Source organism: Pelmatolapia mariae, linkage group LG17 (genome assembly GCF_036321145.2).
Source record: "Pelmatolapia mariae isolate MD_Pm_ZW linkage group LG17, Pm_UMD_F_2, whole genome shotgun sequence".
NCBI classification, from domain to species: domain Eukaryota; kingdom Metazoa; phylum Chordata; class Actinopteri; order Cichliformes; family Cichlidae; genus Pelmatolapia; species Pelmatolapia mariae.
Genome location: NC_086242.1, coordinates 15,720,884 through 15,739,137, shown reverse-complemented (window position 1 = coordinate 15,739,137; position 18,254 = coordinate 15,720,884). Strand labels below are relative to the sequence as shown.

Sequence of the window (18,254 nt, the reverse complement as noted above, 5' to 3'; positions counted from 1 at the left end):
AAGTTCTATACTCTTGCTAATGACCTACTAATTTTATTCAGGTGTTTTGCAACAGGGACACATGGAAAAGTTTCAGGACACCGGCCTTCAAGGACTGGAGTTTGAGACCCCTGCTCTAGATGGTGACTTCCATAAAGGTTCTGAGGCAATTATAAAGGGGTTCATATGGGGATTTACCTTGCAGATCTTAGCCAGCATCAATTGTATAATTTTATAGTGTTAAGACTACCATAATCTTATGTCCAATCTCATAATACTTCTTTTTTCAATTGAAAATGTGTTTCATTTAGCATTTTTTGCTTATGTTTTAGAAACATGAATAAATACAGTCATCTTATGAGACAAATAGCTAGTGTCACATCTGTCAGGATGTATTGGAGGGAGAACCTAAACACAGGTCACATAAAAAGGCAAAGTAAACAAAAAACAAAACATGAATCCAAAAACAGAGAGGGTGATTGATGATGTGGGAAGGAAGCACAGGTGGAAACAATCAAATACAGGCGACTGTAAAGAGGATGGTGGAGACAGTCACAAAGCTGGGAAAAGTGCAAAAGCAGGAAGTAAATTTTATACAAGAGACAGAAAAAGTAACCTTCAAAGTACAAAAGGAAAAAATAGACATGAAAGCTAATAATACACATGATGATAGAGAAGGCTGAGCAAACTAGAAACACAAAGAAGAGCAATAACACCAACCATGACAAACGTGCCACACAAAAAAGGAAAAAAAAAAAAAAGATAATTTTGTGGAGGATCTTGCTTCAGGTGCATTTCAATGGCATCATTGTATCAAGAAGTGTATCATGCCCCCCACTGCCAGCAACATTAATTTGTTGGCAGTGGGGAGCATGATCCAATCTAGGCATTTATGAAAAGAATGAGGGAAGAAAATTGGTATGGGTTTGGCACTTTGCTGCAAAAATGCCTGTATTATTGCGCTCATGATGTTGGGCAGATTTGAGGTTGGAGCACTTTTACAGAAGCCTGGTTCTACAGTTTCTGTTTGCTAAGATGCTCAAAGTTGAGTCTCTGTCAGGTTCCAAATTTCCATTTGCACCAATGATCTGAATCAATAATCAATAAAGATGGTGCTGCTCAAAATTCTACCTGTTATAATACATATTCATTTATTTTTCTTTTCTTTCTTTTTTCATTTTGAGAGTTGATTTATATTTTTTCCACAAACCTGAAGAACATTTTTTATACCACTTCTGCAGAACTGGTTGATAACCCTGTGTGCTTTTCTCTGTACAATAGGTGATCCATTACATCTTATAGCAGTGTAATACGTTCCCTGACATTTTCAGACTAAACAGAAAGATTTAAAACTGGTGGGAGGTAAAGTTGCAGTCACAGATGTGCAGATGTTCTTATGGAACACAGATACAGGTAAATGCACATAGCAGTAAAGATAGTTTGTCTTCTCTCAGTTCATCTTTACAGACCTCCAACTGACCTGAGTAACATATTTTTAATCACTCGGTAGAAAACTGTGAGTGCTGGCTTAGTGTTACCTTTTCTATCCTGTGTTCATGTGAAATGTTAAAACTGAAAATAGAGAAGCTAGAGAGGCCAGAAGGATATCGGGGAGCAAAAAGCTTACAGGACCATGTTTTCCCTTCACTGCACATATAGTTTTCCACATGGGGACACATGAGGAGTGAGTTTTTTGGGTTTTTTTCTTCTGTTCTGATCGGTGTTGTTCCGTCAGTCAGCTTTATGATATGGAACACTTTTGGCTGTCATCCCTCCTTTTACTTAGCAAATGAAATAGAAGAGAGAGTTGTGACTTGTTCCTGTCTGACCTGTTGCTTGATCCTTTGTTACGATCTGAAGTACAACTGATTTTTTGACATTGTGAGCTTGAATGTGGGGACATTAAATTGATTTTCTGACGATTCCATTAATCACTTAACTTTAAAGGATTTCTATGCTCTTTGTAATAGTTTGAATATATACTCAAGTACAACGTTCCCAAGTCTCCTGAGGTCTGCACAAAATCTGATTGTCAATCTTGATGGATTTTAAAATATTTTCCAAAAAGATGACTTTTGACTACTTGAAGCAAAAAAAAAAAAAAAAAAGTTCACTGCATTTGAAATGCTGCAATAAAAGATAAAAGAAATTCACGAAGTCTGACTTAAATCTAATCTTGTTATTTGTGAGTTTAAATGTGCGTGTATCAGCTTCGCTCTGCTCAGTGTCAGTGACTGTATCTGATGATTAGTTGGGACATGTGCAGGGTGTTGCTGTATTTATCACAACTTGTTGTTTGCTTTCATGGCTTGTGCTGTGTTGTGTTGATTGACTATGTGTAATTATTACAAATGAATAATTGCACACCAAATGAAATTCATTGCATGAATTCATTGCATGAATTTCATTTGGTGTTAAAAGCAGCCTCAAAGGCTCAATAACGAACTGGAACTCCATTTAATGCTGATTGGAGCTCTAGATTGGGGTAATTATTCTCTTTATGTTCACAAAAACAACCAACCCATGTGACCCACTTTACTAATTGTCATTACTGCACATTTGGACTAAACTCCTTATATCACAAATGAAAAAAGATTTCCTCTTGAGCAAGTCTAAATATTGAGTGATGAAATTAGTGATAGCCAAAAGTGTCTCCCATTTGGAAAGCACATCCTTTGATTTACTTCTGGGAGCCAGGAGTTGTTTAAAAATGTATAATTCATATGCAGCTAAGTGATATTAAATGCATACATGTGTCTTATGGTAATATTTGTGTTCATTATAAACACACAGAGGAGCTGTTGCCTAATTGCATGCTCCCCAAATGTATTTATACAAGTTCTCTGATTAGGAATTGGATTGTGAGAGGTTAACAGCTTTAATTAAAGAAACCAAAATCTATTCTTCACAGAAGGGTAATGGTGGAAATCTTTTTTGCTCAGCCGGTACAGCTAATAACCCGAGCAATTCCCCTTTTCTTGGGCCATATAATTGATTCATTAAACTGCTCTCTCCTTTATTCCTTCACTGTTGACTCCATCGCCTCCTGCCTTCATATCAAACGCAACCAAAGGATTCGATCGTATAAATAGATTCTCCTTTATGTTCTCAGCAGGGATTACGTCAGTCCGCGAGAGAGGGGAAAGAGATGGGATGTGTTTTGAATGCGGGGTTATTGTGGAGTGGAGGAGCATCTTGTTCGTATTTATTGAAGCATGTGAGGAGTCACTGAAGATCCATCGATCTGTGCCCGGTACTGGCTTTCCTCCTCCTTTCCTTTCACCAGCAAACTCACAGATTTGTTTGGATCAATGGGGCAAATGGTAGGGTTTGATAGGGCTCATTCTTAGTGGCTCATGAGCCACATCAACCACAGGATGTTTCTGATGTTCCAGCTAAAGTAACCCCCTTTGTTGAAGTTTGCAAACACTCACTTCTCCTGTTCCTGCACTGAGGAAAGGCGGGCAGTGAGGGGTATTGTCTAAAGACAACCTTGAGGGCAAAAAAAAAATCTCTTATTTGAAAAGCGCCACTTCACTAAACCTTTACTTACTGCAATTTCCTGCCTTCAATATCTAGTTTGGAATCTGGCAATAAGTTCGGCAATGATTAATGACTCTTGCTCTCTTGTGTCAGGCTACTTAGGTATCAACTTTAGCTGAACATTAAAATGTCTAAAAATTTTATGATAATCTTTTATAGACTAGATATAAAAGATGGACGTAATATTAAAGTCTGAAATATGAAACCAATCAAAAAGGCTTAACCTGCATTTTTTCTAATGACAAACAGAAGTGACTCTTTTCTTCTCTTCTTCAAACACATCTGAATGTAGAGAAAAAAACATGGCCTGCTCACTTCACTTTCACTTCATCAACATTTTTCTAATAGGCTTCTACACCCAATTGGCATTTTATTAGGTACACCTTACAGTTTAAAATACAGTCACACATACTCACACATAACATGACATGTCATGTTCAAACACCGGTTTGAGATGATTTGAGCCTTGTGGCATGGCACAGCCATTGACACAGCCATACAAGGATCCAGGCTTTCATGTTGTTCATGCCCAAAAATGAAAGAAAATGCCAGAAATGAGTCTTGTGAAACCAGGGGAAGTTTTTCAATCTTCTTTTGTGCAATTCTGGTGAATCAGTGTGAACTGTAACTCTGTTTCCTGTTCTTAGCTGACAGAAGCAGCACACGGTATCATCTTCTGCTGCTGTAGTCCATCTACTTCAAAGTTTGCTATGCTCTGTATTCAGAGGTACTCTTCGGCATACCTTGGTTGTAACAGGGGGTTAGTGTTAGCTTCATGACTTCTGGAAGCAGCCTGGTATCAACAGGGCATTTTCAGTCAGAAAACTACCTCACAATGGATATTTTCTCTTTTTGGGGTAATTCTCTGTAAACCTTAGAGATCGTCTCAAGTCCTGAAATACTCAGATCAAGTTAGATCACTTTTCTTCCTCTTCTGATATTTGATTTGACTTCACCTGGTTCGTCTTGACTATGTTGGCATGCCTAATTGTATTAAGCTACTGTCATGTGATTGGCTGATTAAATACTTGCCTTGCAGTTGAACAGGCTTATCACAGAAAGTAGTCGATGAGTGTAAACCTAATTGCAAGTTTCATGTCTTACTTGGAAAAAAAAGTTCCCATTTTATTAAAATGGGAGTAAAATGGGCAATAAACGAAGTTAAGCGTGCAGTGTCCTATTTTTCTCGTTAGATGCACCTTTCATGTTGACCAGTTTAAAAAAAAAAAGAGCAAAAAATAGAATTGCTTAAGATGAGAATTCAAAACACAACTTTATAAACCAATCGACTTACGTCACAGTAGCTATATCCATCCTTTATTTGGATTCTGTATGCATTTATCTGAATACACCAATTTCCTTTTGGCCACATGGAGGGAAGAGGTGACTTGAGGGACCTTGGAGAATTATGTTTTTTTACAAATCCCCCATTGGTTCAGTCAAACTATAGGGGTATGAGTCATGAAAGAAGGCTGGTTTGTGCTCAGGTTATAGCAGGAGCCGAGTCTTTTCCTTTCTGTCAATGTGTAGAGCTGTAGGTGCCTCTGAGCGTAAAGAAAATGAGAGAAAGCATTTATGGAAAGCATATGCGCTTGTCCTTTAAGAAGGCACTTTGGAAGGCTTCTTATCAAAGTCGAACACTGGCAGCACACATGCCTACTGAAGTATAGTCAAATGCTCAGACCCATCCATCCATTATAGGTGCTGTCATGCTCTGAAAACAGGTACAGTGACTTTCATTTAAATTATTAACTTCTCGAAGAGGAAGAACTTGTTGTCTCCCAGGATCCACTTTCTACAGAGGAAATGGTTAAGTCAGCTCAATTCCAGGACATATTTTTACTTTAACTTGCTGTATGTAGTGCTCATTCAAAGTCATCTGCCATGTCCCCTATTATTATGCCTGCACTGCACCAAAAGCCTATCATTCTTTGTGTGACTAACTCAGGGAACGGCTTTCTTATCTTTTGAAAGGCCACAATGCCTTTTTCTTGGAAAATGATCTTTATCAGTGAGCTTTCATTGGGCTTTCTCTATGAATCTTTTAGAACTCATTGTACATACTTCTTACAGTTGGGATTCAATGATTTTTTCCCCCTTTCATACTTTGGGTTATGGAGATGAATAGTTGTGGACCTCTTAAAAACTGGGAGACGGAGTCTGAAGTATTTAATCAAAACGGGGTTTCTCTGTGAGCTGAGCACTCAGTAAAGTATAAAAACAATCTGCTAGGCAAACTACAGGCACTGGCATAAGGTCCATTATGAATTTCAGAGAAGTGCTGGAAGACATTAACTCCGGGATAAAACTTACTTCAATAGCAGCAAATAATTAAATATAACATTTGAACGCCTTTACATTTCAGAGGTGCTCACTGCCATAGACTCAACTTATGTGGAATCTTAAGTGAGTGAAATGAAAAGCTGAGGACGCACAATAGGATGGACGGCTCAGATCCAGCTCGTGATTAATTAAAAATGACAAATGTATATTATTTCCCTGCCAGGCTGAACTGTTCTACAAGAATTCGAGCCCAGAGGAACGTTTCTGGCGTCAGACACTTTGTAATTGCTTCAGTCTCATGCTGTTTCCCCCTCAGAGAGTGCTGTCGGCTAGAGGATCTCACTCAGAAAAAAAGGAGAGTAGAGGGCAGTAGAGCCAAAAAAAAGTAAGCTTTTTGCAGCAATTTCATCTCAGTGCATTAGGCTAGTGGTAGTGACAGTAACAGCTTTCTGCCAATCCAAAACCAGCAGGAGGATTAAATAAGGTCGGGAAATATGAAACGTGGCTTTAGTTTGATTTATGAAATCATAAATCAGCTAGATTTTGAATCACTAATGTCAGCTGCACTGGACAAAAATGAGGCAGATGGCTAAAATTCTCCTCAACAGTTTCAATAATTGTACAGTGGCTACATAATAGAGGTCACCTCTGCTTCCTTGCTCTTTTCTCGCTGCAGGTATAATCTTTTCTTGAGCAAATGTTTTGCACCTCAGTAAGCCTGGACTCAAAGCATCTCAAGTCTCTCTAGCCTCTGGGAATATTGCATTTTATGATGGCAAAAATAAGAATACCTGTGAATTTCAACAATGATTGAATCTATATTAAAGGAAAAAGAACAAATATGTTGTGCTATATGTTGTACAAGTGTTGGCTGACTAATTTGGGTATCTTATTATATCTAATTAGGCAGTACAACAATGAACTCTATCATTCAGTTAGTGTGGGTCATATAATTAAAAAATATAGGTCATTTACAGTATATTAGCATCCATCAGTAAAGTGACCAGAAGGATCAACTTAACTTGACTGACAATCCAAAAACAGAGTAAGTGAGAAACTCAATAACATTAAGGGTTCTTGTTTTGGGTGTAGAAAAAGAGAATTTTGACATTAAATTTGACATAAATGAAACCCGTATAGTGAACATTTCACCGACACCGAGACCAAATTACTTTGAGTGCAGACAATCAAAATGTTGATTTTAGGCCCCAGCACTGTGGGGCTAACATGAAACGAGATCTTGCAGGATGTTCTTGTTGATCCATGTGATGGATGGCTGCATGACGATTGCTTTTCAGGTGTATTTTCTGTAAAATCAGAGCTTTGAAATGTTAGAACATTCCCTCTCACATGCATACATGGAAACCCAAGGGTATTCAGAGCACAGGCAGGTTGGTAGAGACAAAAGCACATACCAGTGGCAACATCCATAATGCTGATGAAGCCAGACAGCATGGAATGGAGAAGCTGAGGAAATGATGGTTGCAAAGTGGCTTGCAGATATATGCCAACTGCCTATAGGATTCAAAGAATGGAATGATCTGAGCTTTAACTGATGTGGAGCGGCAATGATATCAGATTATCTGCTGGGATTGGGGTTTTGTGTCCTGTGTGAACTAAGGGAGTGGATTAGCTGACTATAGTTGCTTATAGAAAAGGCATTTTAAGGAACACAGAATAACTGCTTGATGTTGATCTGTAACATTTAAACCGTGAAGAAGTAGGATTCTCCTGCTAACAGCTGTCTTTTTGGGACTTTCAGAATGAATGGACAGAAGCAGTGGACACGGGTGGCAATAGCACTCCTGGTGCTTACAGTGATTGCAGCTGAAGGAGGCAAAGCAGAAAAACAAGGTGATTCCTTCAAACTGTTAAGTATACTTGTCAGAAGATAAAGAGAAAAAGTGTTAGTTGACCTTAAATTAAGCAGTGTGCATGCTGTCACATTTCATTGTCCTGTTGAACAACTAATTTAGTCATACAAAACTCTTCAAAAAATACAAATATAATTTTTAAAATACAACTTTGAGGATAAAATAATTGGTCTCCTATGAGAATTAACAAGAGACAAATAGGAATAACTTGCAATAAGGAACAAAAAAAAAGTGGAGTAATCCCGCTTGGGTAAAGAAAACACATTTAACCTAATTTAAATTCAGGGGAAAAAAGTTAATTTGCATTGGAAATTAGTGCAAACACCTAAACTCATTACAGCCGCCTTAAAATAATGTGATACAGTCCTAAAGGGGGTACTTTAACAGACGAACATCCAACCATCCATCTATCCTTGCAGTTTCTACCATCTAACTGAAGTTGGTCTGCAATTGCAGCAGGCTAAGCAAGGAATTCATAAACAGAAGATTTAATAAATAAAAATGATGAGCAAGATTGATGTAAGACCTAAATCATGACTTCACTGTGGGAAATAACTTCACAGTTGATGTTAAAATCTCAATTTTTGACCCTCTAGAATAGAAGATAACAGAATCACGCTGGTGTCTGGCTGAACACACACCATTACAGGAGCTGGCATGAGTAATGGAGAACCATGCTATTGGAATACTATATTATTTGTACTATATTCATTTATTTTAAAAAATTACAAACAAAACAAAAGGAAAACACACCTTGTTTGTCCTAAAATACACAATGAACAACAATCAAGGGGTGTTTGAAACACTATTTCATTTAATTAACAATTTAAACTTTCCCCTTTTTTTTTGGAATACTTGCTACTAAACTCAGCTTAAAAGAAGAATAAAAAACAGCCTTGTTTTTTCAGACAGTTCTTCACCAGTTTAGGTCAGCAGTGTATGAGTGCACTGTGAGCTCTCATTAACTTTTGGCAGCAAGTACAAAAATCCGTGTAATAGAACAAGCACTATCATCTGTTTAGTCTATGTTTTAGATTACCCTCAGTGGAGCTCTGGCCCTCTCACTTCATTAAGTTTCAGTTGTTTTATACTGATAGAAGTAATACAACCTGTAGCTACTAGCCTTAGTAGAGATGAGCTGATAAGTTCACATCTAGCTAAATTCATGCCTCCAGATTTGATTCCTTCTGTGTTGTCTTGGGCCCCAAATATGTTGTTTTCAGCCTCAAGTAGTGATATTTGTTGTCTTTTGTCAGGTTTTGTGAGCAGCTTTTTACAAGATCTGTAAACAGACGTTCATGGGGAAAATGGGTGGCATTCCTGCTCAACGCTATCTATTTTGATGTTGTGTTATAATATGGATGTTTAGTGTGTTGTGTGGGTGATTCTACAGGAAAGAAGGAACGCAAGTCAGACTGTGGGGATTGGCAGTGGAGTGTGTGCGTAGCCAACGAAGGGGACTGTGGACTCGGCACCAGGGAGGGAACACGCACCGGCACTGACTGCAAGCAGACCATCAAGACCCAGCGCTGCAAGATCCCTTGCAACTGGAAAAAGAAGTTTGGAGGTGATAAATGTTCACATGTTGCTTTGTTGAAGTAGGAAAAGAAGGATCTACTTTTCCAGTAGAATTTAGAATACGTACTGCTTTAGGTTTTTAAATAATTTATGCCTTCTAAATGACCCAGGACTCCCCTCCTTCTGTACAAATACATGGATGCCATCCATCTCCCACCACGTCTCCCGATGATTTATTGTGGCCCGTCATTTACACAAACAATGGTCCCATTTTCAGAATAGGAATGAGTAAGCTAGCTAATTAGAGGTACAACAAAAACGTCTATGCAGTATATAATATATTGTCATGGAAAACATAGGAATAATTGCCCAGCATTGTCATTTTCTTTTTTGGGCTTGAGACGGTGAGGCTTTTACAGCCGAAATGTCTTGCAGTGACAAGCCTGGAGGACATTTGTTCCCACAGTAAGGCCTGTCAGGCAGGAGCCTGCTGCTCTGCAATGTGCCTGTCACGAATGATGAACACACTGCAGGAAATAATGGTGCTAACTGGCTACATAGATTACAGCAAGAAAAGTTTGGGAGGAGTGGCATTAAGTTTCACGCCTGTGTGTTTGAAACTGTGGAAAGTTAGTTAAGAAAAGAAAAAAAATTAAAAGTGTGAATTGCCCCTCTTGGCTGGAAATCCTGCAAAATGAGAGTAGTGTCGTTTTAAGTGTGGATACTTTTGTACTTGGAAAAAAAAATGGATAAACACTGTAACATTTGGTGCCTGCGCCCCACAGAACCTGTAAGAATAGGTGTGAAAAGACCCTCTACTTCAACCCTGGCTGTTAGGTCTATATTTGGATATGCTGCAGCTGAGTAAAATGTCTGTTTGCCATTAATTAATATACTATGTTACTAGTACACTTATTATCTAAGCTCTAGTAGGTAGCGTACTCAAATAAGGAGCTGTATTATATGCCTTTAGCTATGAAGTCTTAAAAGAGACATGAAAAACAGATTTTTTTTTAGTATAGTTCTAAGAGTTTTGAGCATGAAAGATTTGACATCCCATCTGGCAAAACTCTTACATCTAATTAGAATACTAAGACCCAAAAGACCCTTAAAAACCAACTAGTGAAAACTAGGTTAACGTTGGTTTTCCAGTTTGCAGCACACGGCCCAAACTGTTCTTTGCCTCTTGCCAAAGTATAACACAGTGATGCGAGGAGAATAAATATTAATATAAGAGGTGGGCACAATATTGTAAAACTGGGATTTCCAGCAGCATGACACAAAAAACACGAGTACCTATGGGACTGGTGACCAAGGTAACAAACACAGCAGCTAATGGGTCTCATTATAATAAACCGAAAGAGATAAGTCATATGGAGTGCTGCAGTGGCTGATACAATATGAATCCACAGAAAGCAGCTATGTGAGAGCTGAATGGAGAAGAATTACTAGGAAGTAGCAATATTTGGTTCCGTGGTGCATTTCTATAAAACTGTTAGCGTATGCAGGTTTTTCATAGCACAAAAACACAAGCACATTGCTTCTTTATTAGGTGGAAATGAAAATGCATGAAAGTAATTAAAATTAATAAATAATTACAAATATCTGGATCTCTTATTGCCAGGAAAGGGATTAAGGGGTAGTCATAGAACAAATTCTGCCTACTCCATATAATAGATGACCATCCCCATATACTCATATGTCATACAAGTCTCAAGACATCACTTGTTTCTTTATATATTGCTCAGAAAATGGGAAAAGGGTGCAGTGATGAAATGTAGACATGCACATACAAGAATATACAGTATATAAGGCAAAAATACTAGTTTATACCATTCTAACAAGGTTAAAAGTCAATATTTGGTATGATCACCTTCATTCTTTAACATAGTCTGGACCCTCTTAGTCAAGATTTCTTTTTATTTCTTTAAGTAGTCTTCAGGAATAGTTATCCAGGTTTCTTAAAGAACATTCAAAGCTCTTCTTTGAATGTTCGCTGCCTTTTTCTCTGCTTCGATAATGTTATTTAAGCTCTGGGCAGACCAATCCATGACTGACAGTGCTCCATTGTATGTTTTTCTATCCAAGCATGCTTTTCTATACTCATAATTCGATCAATTCTAGCAAACAACACTGGCTGAAATGGAGCCCTAAACTATGACAGAGCCTCCACTATGTTTTTACTGTACTGTACTGTTGTACCTCTCTCCTGACCTCCTGTCCTCCATCCATACTCATGATGATTGGAAACACACATTTAAAATTTAGATCTATCACTCCCCAAGACATTTTGTCGCAGTCAGTCCAATTCTTATGTAATTTAGCATACCTCAGCCTTTTCCCTTCCTTTAAATGACTAACAGGCACGCTTCCTCTGAGACCATTTCTGATGAGTAGATGGATCAGGTACTCATCAGAAATGGCCGTGTCTCTCAGGTCCTGTGTCAGGTCTTTGCTGCATTTCTTTTCCAGCAAAAGACATGACTTTCACATACCGTTCATGTTTTTTTTGAGCTATAGCAAGTTTTCAGTTAATAGCTTTTAGGAATCACCTTGTTGGTGCAAAATTGCTTATTTATATCTGTCACACTGTGTATTACCTTTGGCATTTTATATACATTCAACTAAAAAAAAAGAGATCAAATGATGTGGTTCTTTGAAAAAGAAAGGTGACTTTTTTTTATCCTTGAAATATTTATAGATCGGTATTAAATAACTTGAAAAACAAACAAAAATTCCTTTAGAAAACTGCTTAAGACCACTTTAAAAATGGCAAAAATCTTGTTGGAAGCAAAATATAAGGAACTTAGGATGGCTCATGACCACAGTACTGTACATAAAATTTATGTGCATATTTTTTAAGATTTTGAAAGCAAGATGGACTTAAACTAGAAATCATTCTAGAAATAAAGAATAAGTGATATAAAGAATAGATGGTGGGGATGATCTTAGTGATGGTGAAATGTATGAAACAACATCAAAAGCAAAATGTTGGCTGTTTCATGATGATATTTCATTTTGCATATATTCTGTCTCTATCTGATGGCACTCCAGTTTCTTTAGGCTCTGTAGAAATGAGTTATGACTGAGGTCTTTTTCACTGCTTAACAAGTTATATTCAGTGATTTGAGACTTTGGTTTAATGAATAGCCATGAGGGGGTGTTATTTACACTTTTGCAACCATCATTTTTGCCAGCACAAATACTGTATCTTACACTGTATGAAACACCTTAAAGAATACATGAGCTGCCTGACAAATTCCTGGTAGTCAGCAAGGGAGCTCTCTCTCCAAGACAATTTACAGCTGTGGAGGCATAGGGTTTTTAAAGTTGGTTGCTCAGGAAGTCCCTGTAGGATTCTTGCAACAATGGCCCTGTCACTCCCCCTCTTCGCTCTTCGCCCCTCTTTTCCTCGCCCCTTCTCCCACCTCTCCCCTCCTCTGATGAGCACCTTGGGATCTCAGAAGCAGTGACAAGGGCGCTGATGCTTTGATGAGAGAGGAGGCAGAAGAATGAGTGTCACATCCTCGAGGGAACCCGGCTAGACTGGGGAAAAAAAATTAATGGAGAGAGATAAGGGGGACATGGACATACAGTACAAAAACAAACACTAACATACACACGCCTGCATGCTTTTCAAACCAATATCCATAACATACAGTGCATTAGCGACTGTTGCCATCCGTCTAGAGCAATCTTGCACTTCTTTTGGTTGAATTTAAGTTGTTTAAAATGTATGATAAAATGAAAGCACCAGCAAGACCTCGCCCCAAACATCACGAATATGTAAAATTGTCCTCCTCTAAAATTACATCTATCCAGGAGCCAGGCTCTGCTTGATTACATTCATCTTTTAGAAGGTTTCATCATATCAAGAATATGAGACTCAAACTGTGAAGCATCACCGATTCCAGCAGGAAAAAACATAAACACACTTTAGTTTGTTGTTAAGAAAATGGTCTCATGAAGACACTTTGTGAGCGGTTGACAGTTTCTCTTGATGGAAGAGGATAGGCAACTGCTCATCAAACACCCATTCAAAGTCAATGACTCAGCACTCCCCAGGCTCAGGGGCTTGTTACAGTCACTGATTACAATGGACTCCTTTTAGAAACAAATGTAAGATGTGCAGGTTTCCTTTCTGATCCCGTCCATACCATTCTTTCTTCAAAACTTCACTAACGAAAAGCAGGTGATTTAAAGTCTGATGTCTTTTTACTTGATAGGTGAATGCAAGTACGACTTCCAGGCCTGGGGGGAGTGCGATCTGGCAACGGGCAAGAAGAACAGAACGGGAGTGCTAAAGCGAGCGCTCATGGACGCGACCTGCGCCGCCACCGTCACAGCCACCAAGCCTTGTGGGAAAATCCCTAAAACCAAGCTGCAAGGTAAGATGACAGAAATAAATCATTTGCAGCATGAAAGGTGGGATGCACTAAAGTTGTTATGCTGAATCACCATGTCCAAAAATGTGATATCTTGTACTATGCATTTTGTTGCTATTACTTTTAAAGAGATTAGCTTTTTGGTAAAAATCGTTCCTTGATAGTTAATTATAATGTCATATCTAAAATATATCTAGTGTCTCGTATATATTAAGTATCATTATTATTAGTTATATAGAGAGGGACATTTAAAATAAAGGTTTCATTACTGATCTTAGAGCGTGCTCTACTCTAAAAATGAATGCGACTCAAAGCAACTGGCTTGTCAGAAACATGCATGTGACCTTTTACATTGGCCCTGTATCATATCCAAGAAGTTATCTATGATCTAATATAAAGTAATTAATAATATTAGCTAAATAAACTTTACTTATTAGTTAGGAGGGTGTTACTTTAATGTGTAATTGGTAAATATTTAACATTTCAATTAGAAATACATCAAATATAGTATTTCCTACCTTTTGTATTTTTAAAAAAACAAGGTTATTGATTAGCAGCTAAGCTCAGCAGCTTCTGATGACTCACATTGTACAGCCCATATTGCTATTTTGAAGTTACTGGAAATGAAATTCCTTCGCTGACTAAGTACACCTCCAGTTCCAAGACTACACCTTGTGGGTGGCTAATGAAAGCAGAGAGACGAGCGTATTGTAAACCCTCCATTAAACTCCCAGTAAGACAGAATACATGCAGATCCCAAAATAGTCTGAGTAATGGAGCCTTAGTGGAAATTTCAAATTGTAATCTCTTTTCCTCAAAGCAGTCACAATTCTGTTGGCTACCTACCCGTGAATATTTACTCAGTCTGTGGAACATCTCACTAATAAATGAAGGAATCTGTGTTTGTATTTCTTGGCTTTTTTCCCCTCTACAACTGCTCTTTTAAACAACTTCAGACCACAACGTGCACTCACTTTGACCACCAGCCTTACACCTGCCAAGTATGTGTAAGGCTGGTGCCAAGTACATCAAAAAAATTCTACAAATTCCAGTGAGGCTCAATTAGTCCAGCTATTATAGGATCTACTGGTTTGCTGTTTTAGTTTCATCTGACAGCCTTATTTGGTATGTGTAGGAAATAGGGGTGTACAGAAAAGTGCACCGCTTATTGGTTAGAATTTAGCATGCTAATATAGGAACTGTCTGCTTCCTATTATATAACTTGTACCTAAAAGAAAATGGCAATTCAAAATATTTACAGAAGGAATCAAAATATCATCGTAAAATATAAATCTGGGGTGAAATTAAAGCAGGACAAAGCCTTTTTTACAAGCCATGTTCATAAACTTCCTTCAATATTTGTAATGTAAGACAGATCTGTTGAAAACCACCCTACGTACAACACTGGCCTTTTTTGGGCTCGTTTGAAAACTGTTTACTTTCCAGGAAACTCACATGATATTAGGTTGGTTTAGATCAAAAGCCAGACCCACGCAGACACATGGTCTATATGAAAAATCATTCCGGGACTTTCACTGTTAGATCACTGTAAATAGTTACGGGCAATGTCAGATCACTTCGTTTTTGTAATTAATCGTAGCTGAAGGGATGCTTACCGCTCAGACCTCTTTGTTTCTTCTGCCAAAGTGCTTCTCTGTATCCTGACACGTCCGCACATTTACATCTTTTGTTTGTCATGACACATGGGTCAAAATCAAAGGCAAAATAACTTGGGCTTCATTTTAATTAGGATGGATTGGCATCAGTAGAGTAGTACAAAGTATGTATCAAGGTATTTGGGAGAATGAACTAATTCTATCCTCTTTGTGATAATAACTGTGTAAATTCAGGAGATATTTATCTTGTCTCCGGCACATCTCAGACTGATTGCATCTCAGCTAAATCCAGCAAACCCTTGCAGATGATTTAATCGAGGAAAAGCCAGCTGTGATTCAAATTTATATTCAATCTGCCATCAGTATGATGGAAACCCTCCTACTTAAGTGCTAAGTTGGAGCTGTGAAAGACAGTGTTAAAGCAAGGGTGAATAGGTTAACTCATTATTCAGCTATAATTACAAGCTTTTAGCTTTCTTCAGTCATGTATAAGACACTAAACTGAGGACTACTTTTGCCTCCATTTCACAGAGAATGTGGGAATTAATCAGTTTATAGAACATTTAAGGAGCTATAAGATACAAGGTATTTAGAAAATCTGAAATAAACATGGAATATCTACAATATATCCCTGCCTGCTTGAAAAATTGAGGTAAAACTGTTGATGAGAAGCACTCGATTCATTCCAAATGAGTTGGTGCTTTTTGTCAGTTTTGTAAACAAGGATGTTCCATTGTCCAAACAGGATTATAATGAGTACAAAATGTTGCCAGTGGCCATAAACGGCAACCTTATCACACTCCCCAGATGCCATGTGTGCACATGAAGTTTGCACATACAGTTTACTTAACCTTACCATCGCTTCATCAAACAACCACAGTCAGGCGAAGTCCCGCTCTGCAAAGATAAGACAATGTGAGCACTTCTGAGAGACCCTCTCAGTGCAACACGTCTGCCACTGCAGTGCTGTGAAATGTTGCACATCTGTCTGCAATACTGTTTGTCTTAAGATTTTTTTCCACACACTATTTGACTTTCAAAAGAGGGATCAGTTGAGTATTTCTCTTGGTAGCACATTGTTAATACATTGTGACAGTAGGAACATCTTGAAGAGATGTACTCTACTTACCATCTCTCACGCTTTGCAGCAAGTATATGATACTTTTAAACACATAAAGGTGTATATGGATTTATATTTAGAAGGTATAGAAAGTAATTGGATCCATTTTGTTCAAAATAATATTTTACTTAATGTGAAATTGAATGTGTGCTCATTTATACTTCTCAGACCTTCATCTATCTGTGCAACTATGGACATGCAGGTTTTTTCAGTTTCTTGAGTGTTTCATAAGGAACCAAATGATTAATTTACTTAATTAAACAAAATCAAATATGACTTCCTTATTAAATTCTTATTAATCGTTTAGAGATGCTTGATTACATCCACATTAAACATGTAGACAATATCACTGCACATCAGTTCAAGGCGCAGCGCAAGTAAAAAAGTACAGCATGTATTTAAATATAGTCTGTGACTGTGTCAAAATCTATTTGTTTAGCAGTCATGTGTGCAGCACCGCATACCTGCACATCAATTAAAGCCAGATGCACGGATGCGGTGTGACAACCTAAGAGGTGTGAGAGCTGAGGGCAAAAGAGATGCAGAGCAAGGATGACAGGGGTAGACATGAAGGGAGGCAGTTGGGAAGAGAGACTCGATATCTGTGCGAGGTGTGATATCCCATGTCTGCCAGTTGGAAGATAAGCCTTGGGAAACAGGGGAGCTACTAGGAAACAGAGAGGGGGTGCTGTGCACAATAAGGTTCACATGGTAGGGGGAATTGTGCATGCTCTACTCTGTGAGTCAGGGGATGGCAGAGATACAGTCCACAGCAGCAGAATCAGAGGGCTTATGAAAAGAAGAAAAAAAACCCCTGAAAAACAAACAAACACAGAAATGTTTGCCTTAGAGAGAGAAAGTGAGAGAAAGAAGAGACCATCTAACCCCCAGCTGGGAGAACATATCTGCCCAGCCAAATATGTAATCCTGACCAGCCACTTTAGGTTTAGGAGATGCAGCCGGGTTTTCCCTGAGTGCAGCAGGGTTGCTGCTGTGGCGGCAGCATCTGTCATTTGGAGATTTTGAAGGAGACAATGCTAAGAGGCACCTTGGGAGCGATCTGAGATCCAGAGTTGCGTGTCTTTGCTGTCTAGTCCAGGTGAAACACGGACCCTCTGGAGCGAAAGAGAGAACAAAGACTGACAGAAATGAAACATTATGAATACCTGTAGAAATCTCAAGGTCCCCACCTTCTCTTTCAGCAGAACACACAGAGCAGTGCGTGAGGGAGTCTTTGCATGCCAAAGTTGATTTCAGGTAAAACAAAAGGCTTTGTTAGGAGAAATCTGGCATCTCTGGATCTTCTTGGAGTGAATTTGCTTCTGTCATTCATCTTGAACAGACAGGAGGTGTCCTCATTTTTAAGTCAAAGACATGCATTCACAGCCACATATGGTTGTGTTACTGCACTCAGGATTATTGCTTCCCAAAGGCAAAGAGGCATAGCTGCGAAAACTGAGGTTGAGAGTGGTCAAACTTTATAATTGATAAAGTTGTAATAAGTAATAAAATGCCTTTTTATTCTTTTTTTATGCCATTTTATGACACTGATGGCATGTGCATCAGTGTCATACTCCAGCTCTCTTGCTTTAGCTGTCTAAGCAGCTGTCTCCACCTCAATGAAAGTCTGAGAAGCAAAACAATTAGAATAAATTATAAAACAAAAAACTTGGTAATACTGTGTCCTTAGCTACTGTTTGTAAATGTTATACATTTTCAATCGAGTATATTTTTGGGAATAATGTTTTAATTAGAAAATAACACAGAAAGTTTGATCAAATGAGGGTGAAAAAGGTGGATGTCAAATAGTAACATTGCATTTCATTGAGGTGGAGCTAATTTTTACTTTGTAATTCAATAATGTGGAGCAGTATCATTTTCTTCCTGTGAAGCAGAAGTATAAAGTACATAATAATATAGGATAACTGTAAACTAT

General features: G+C 38.2%; 1 protein-coding gene across 2 annotated transcripts in view; it reads left to right on the top strand.

Annotated features, from left to right (window-relative positions):
* The window catches only part of ptn (pleiotrophin), a 52,826-nt gene that overhangs the window by 30,844 nt on the left and 3,728 nt on the right, over positions 1 to 18,254 (top strand). For both annotated transcript variants that reach the window (XM_063460491.1, XM_063460490.1), the window contains exons 2-4: positions 7,568 to 7,659; positions 9,073 to 9,246; positions 13,424 to 13,585. In XM_063460491.1, the coding sequence (XP_063316561.1) occupies positions 7,569 to 7,659; positions 9,073 to 9,246; positions 13,424 to 13,585 (427 nt within the window). In that variant the 5' untranslated portion in view covers position 7,568. The remainder of the gene's footprint in view (positions 1 to 7,567; positions 7,660 to 9,072; positions 9,247 to 13,423; positions 13,586 to 18,254) is intronic.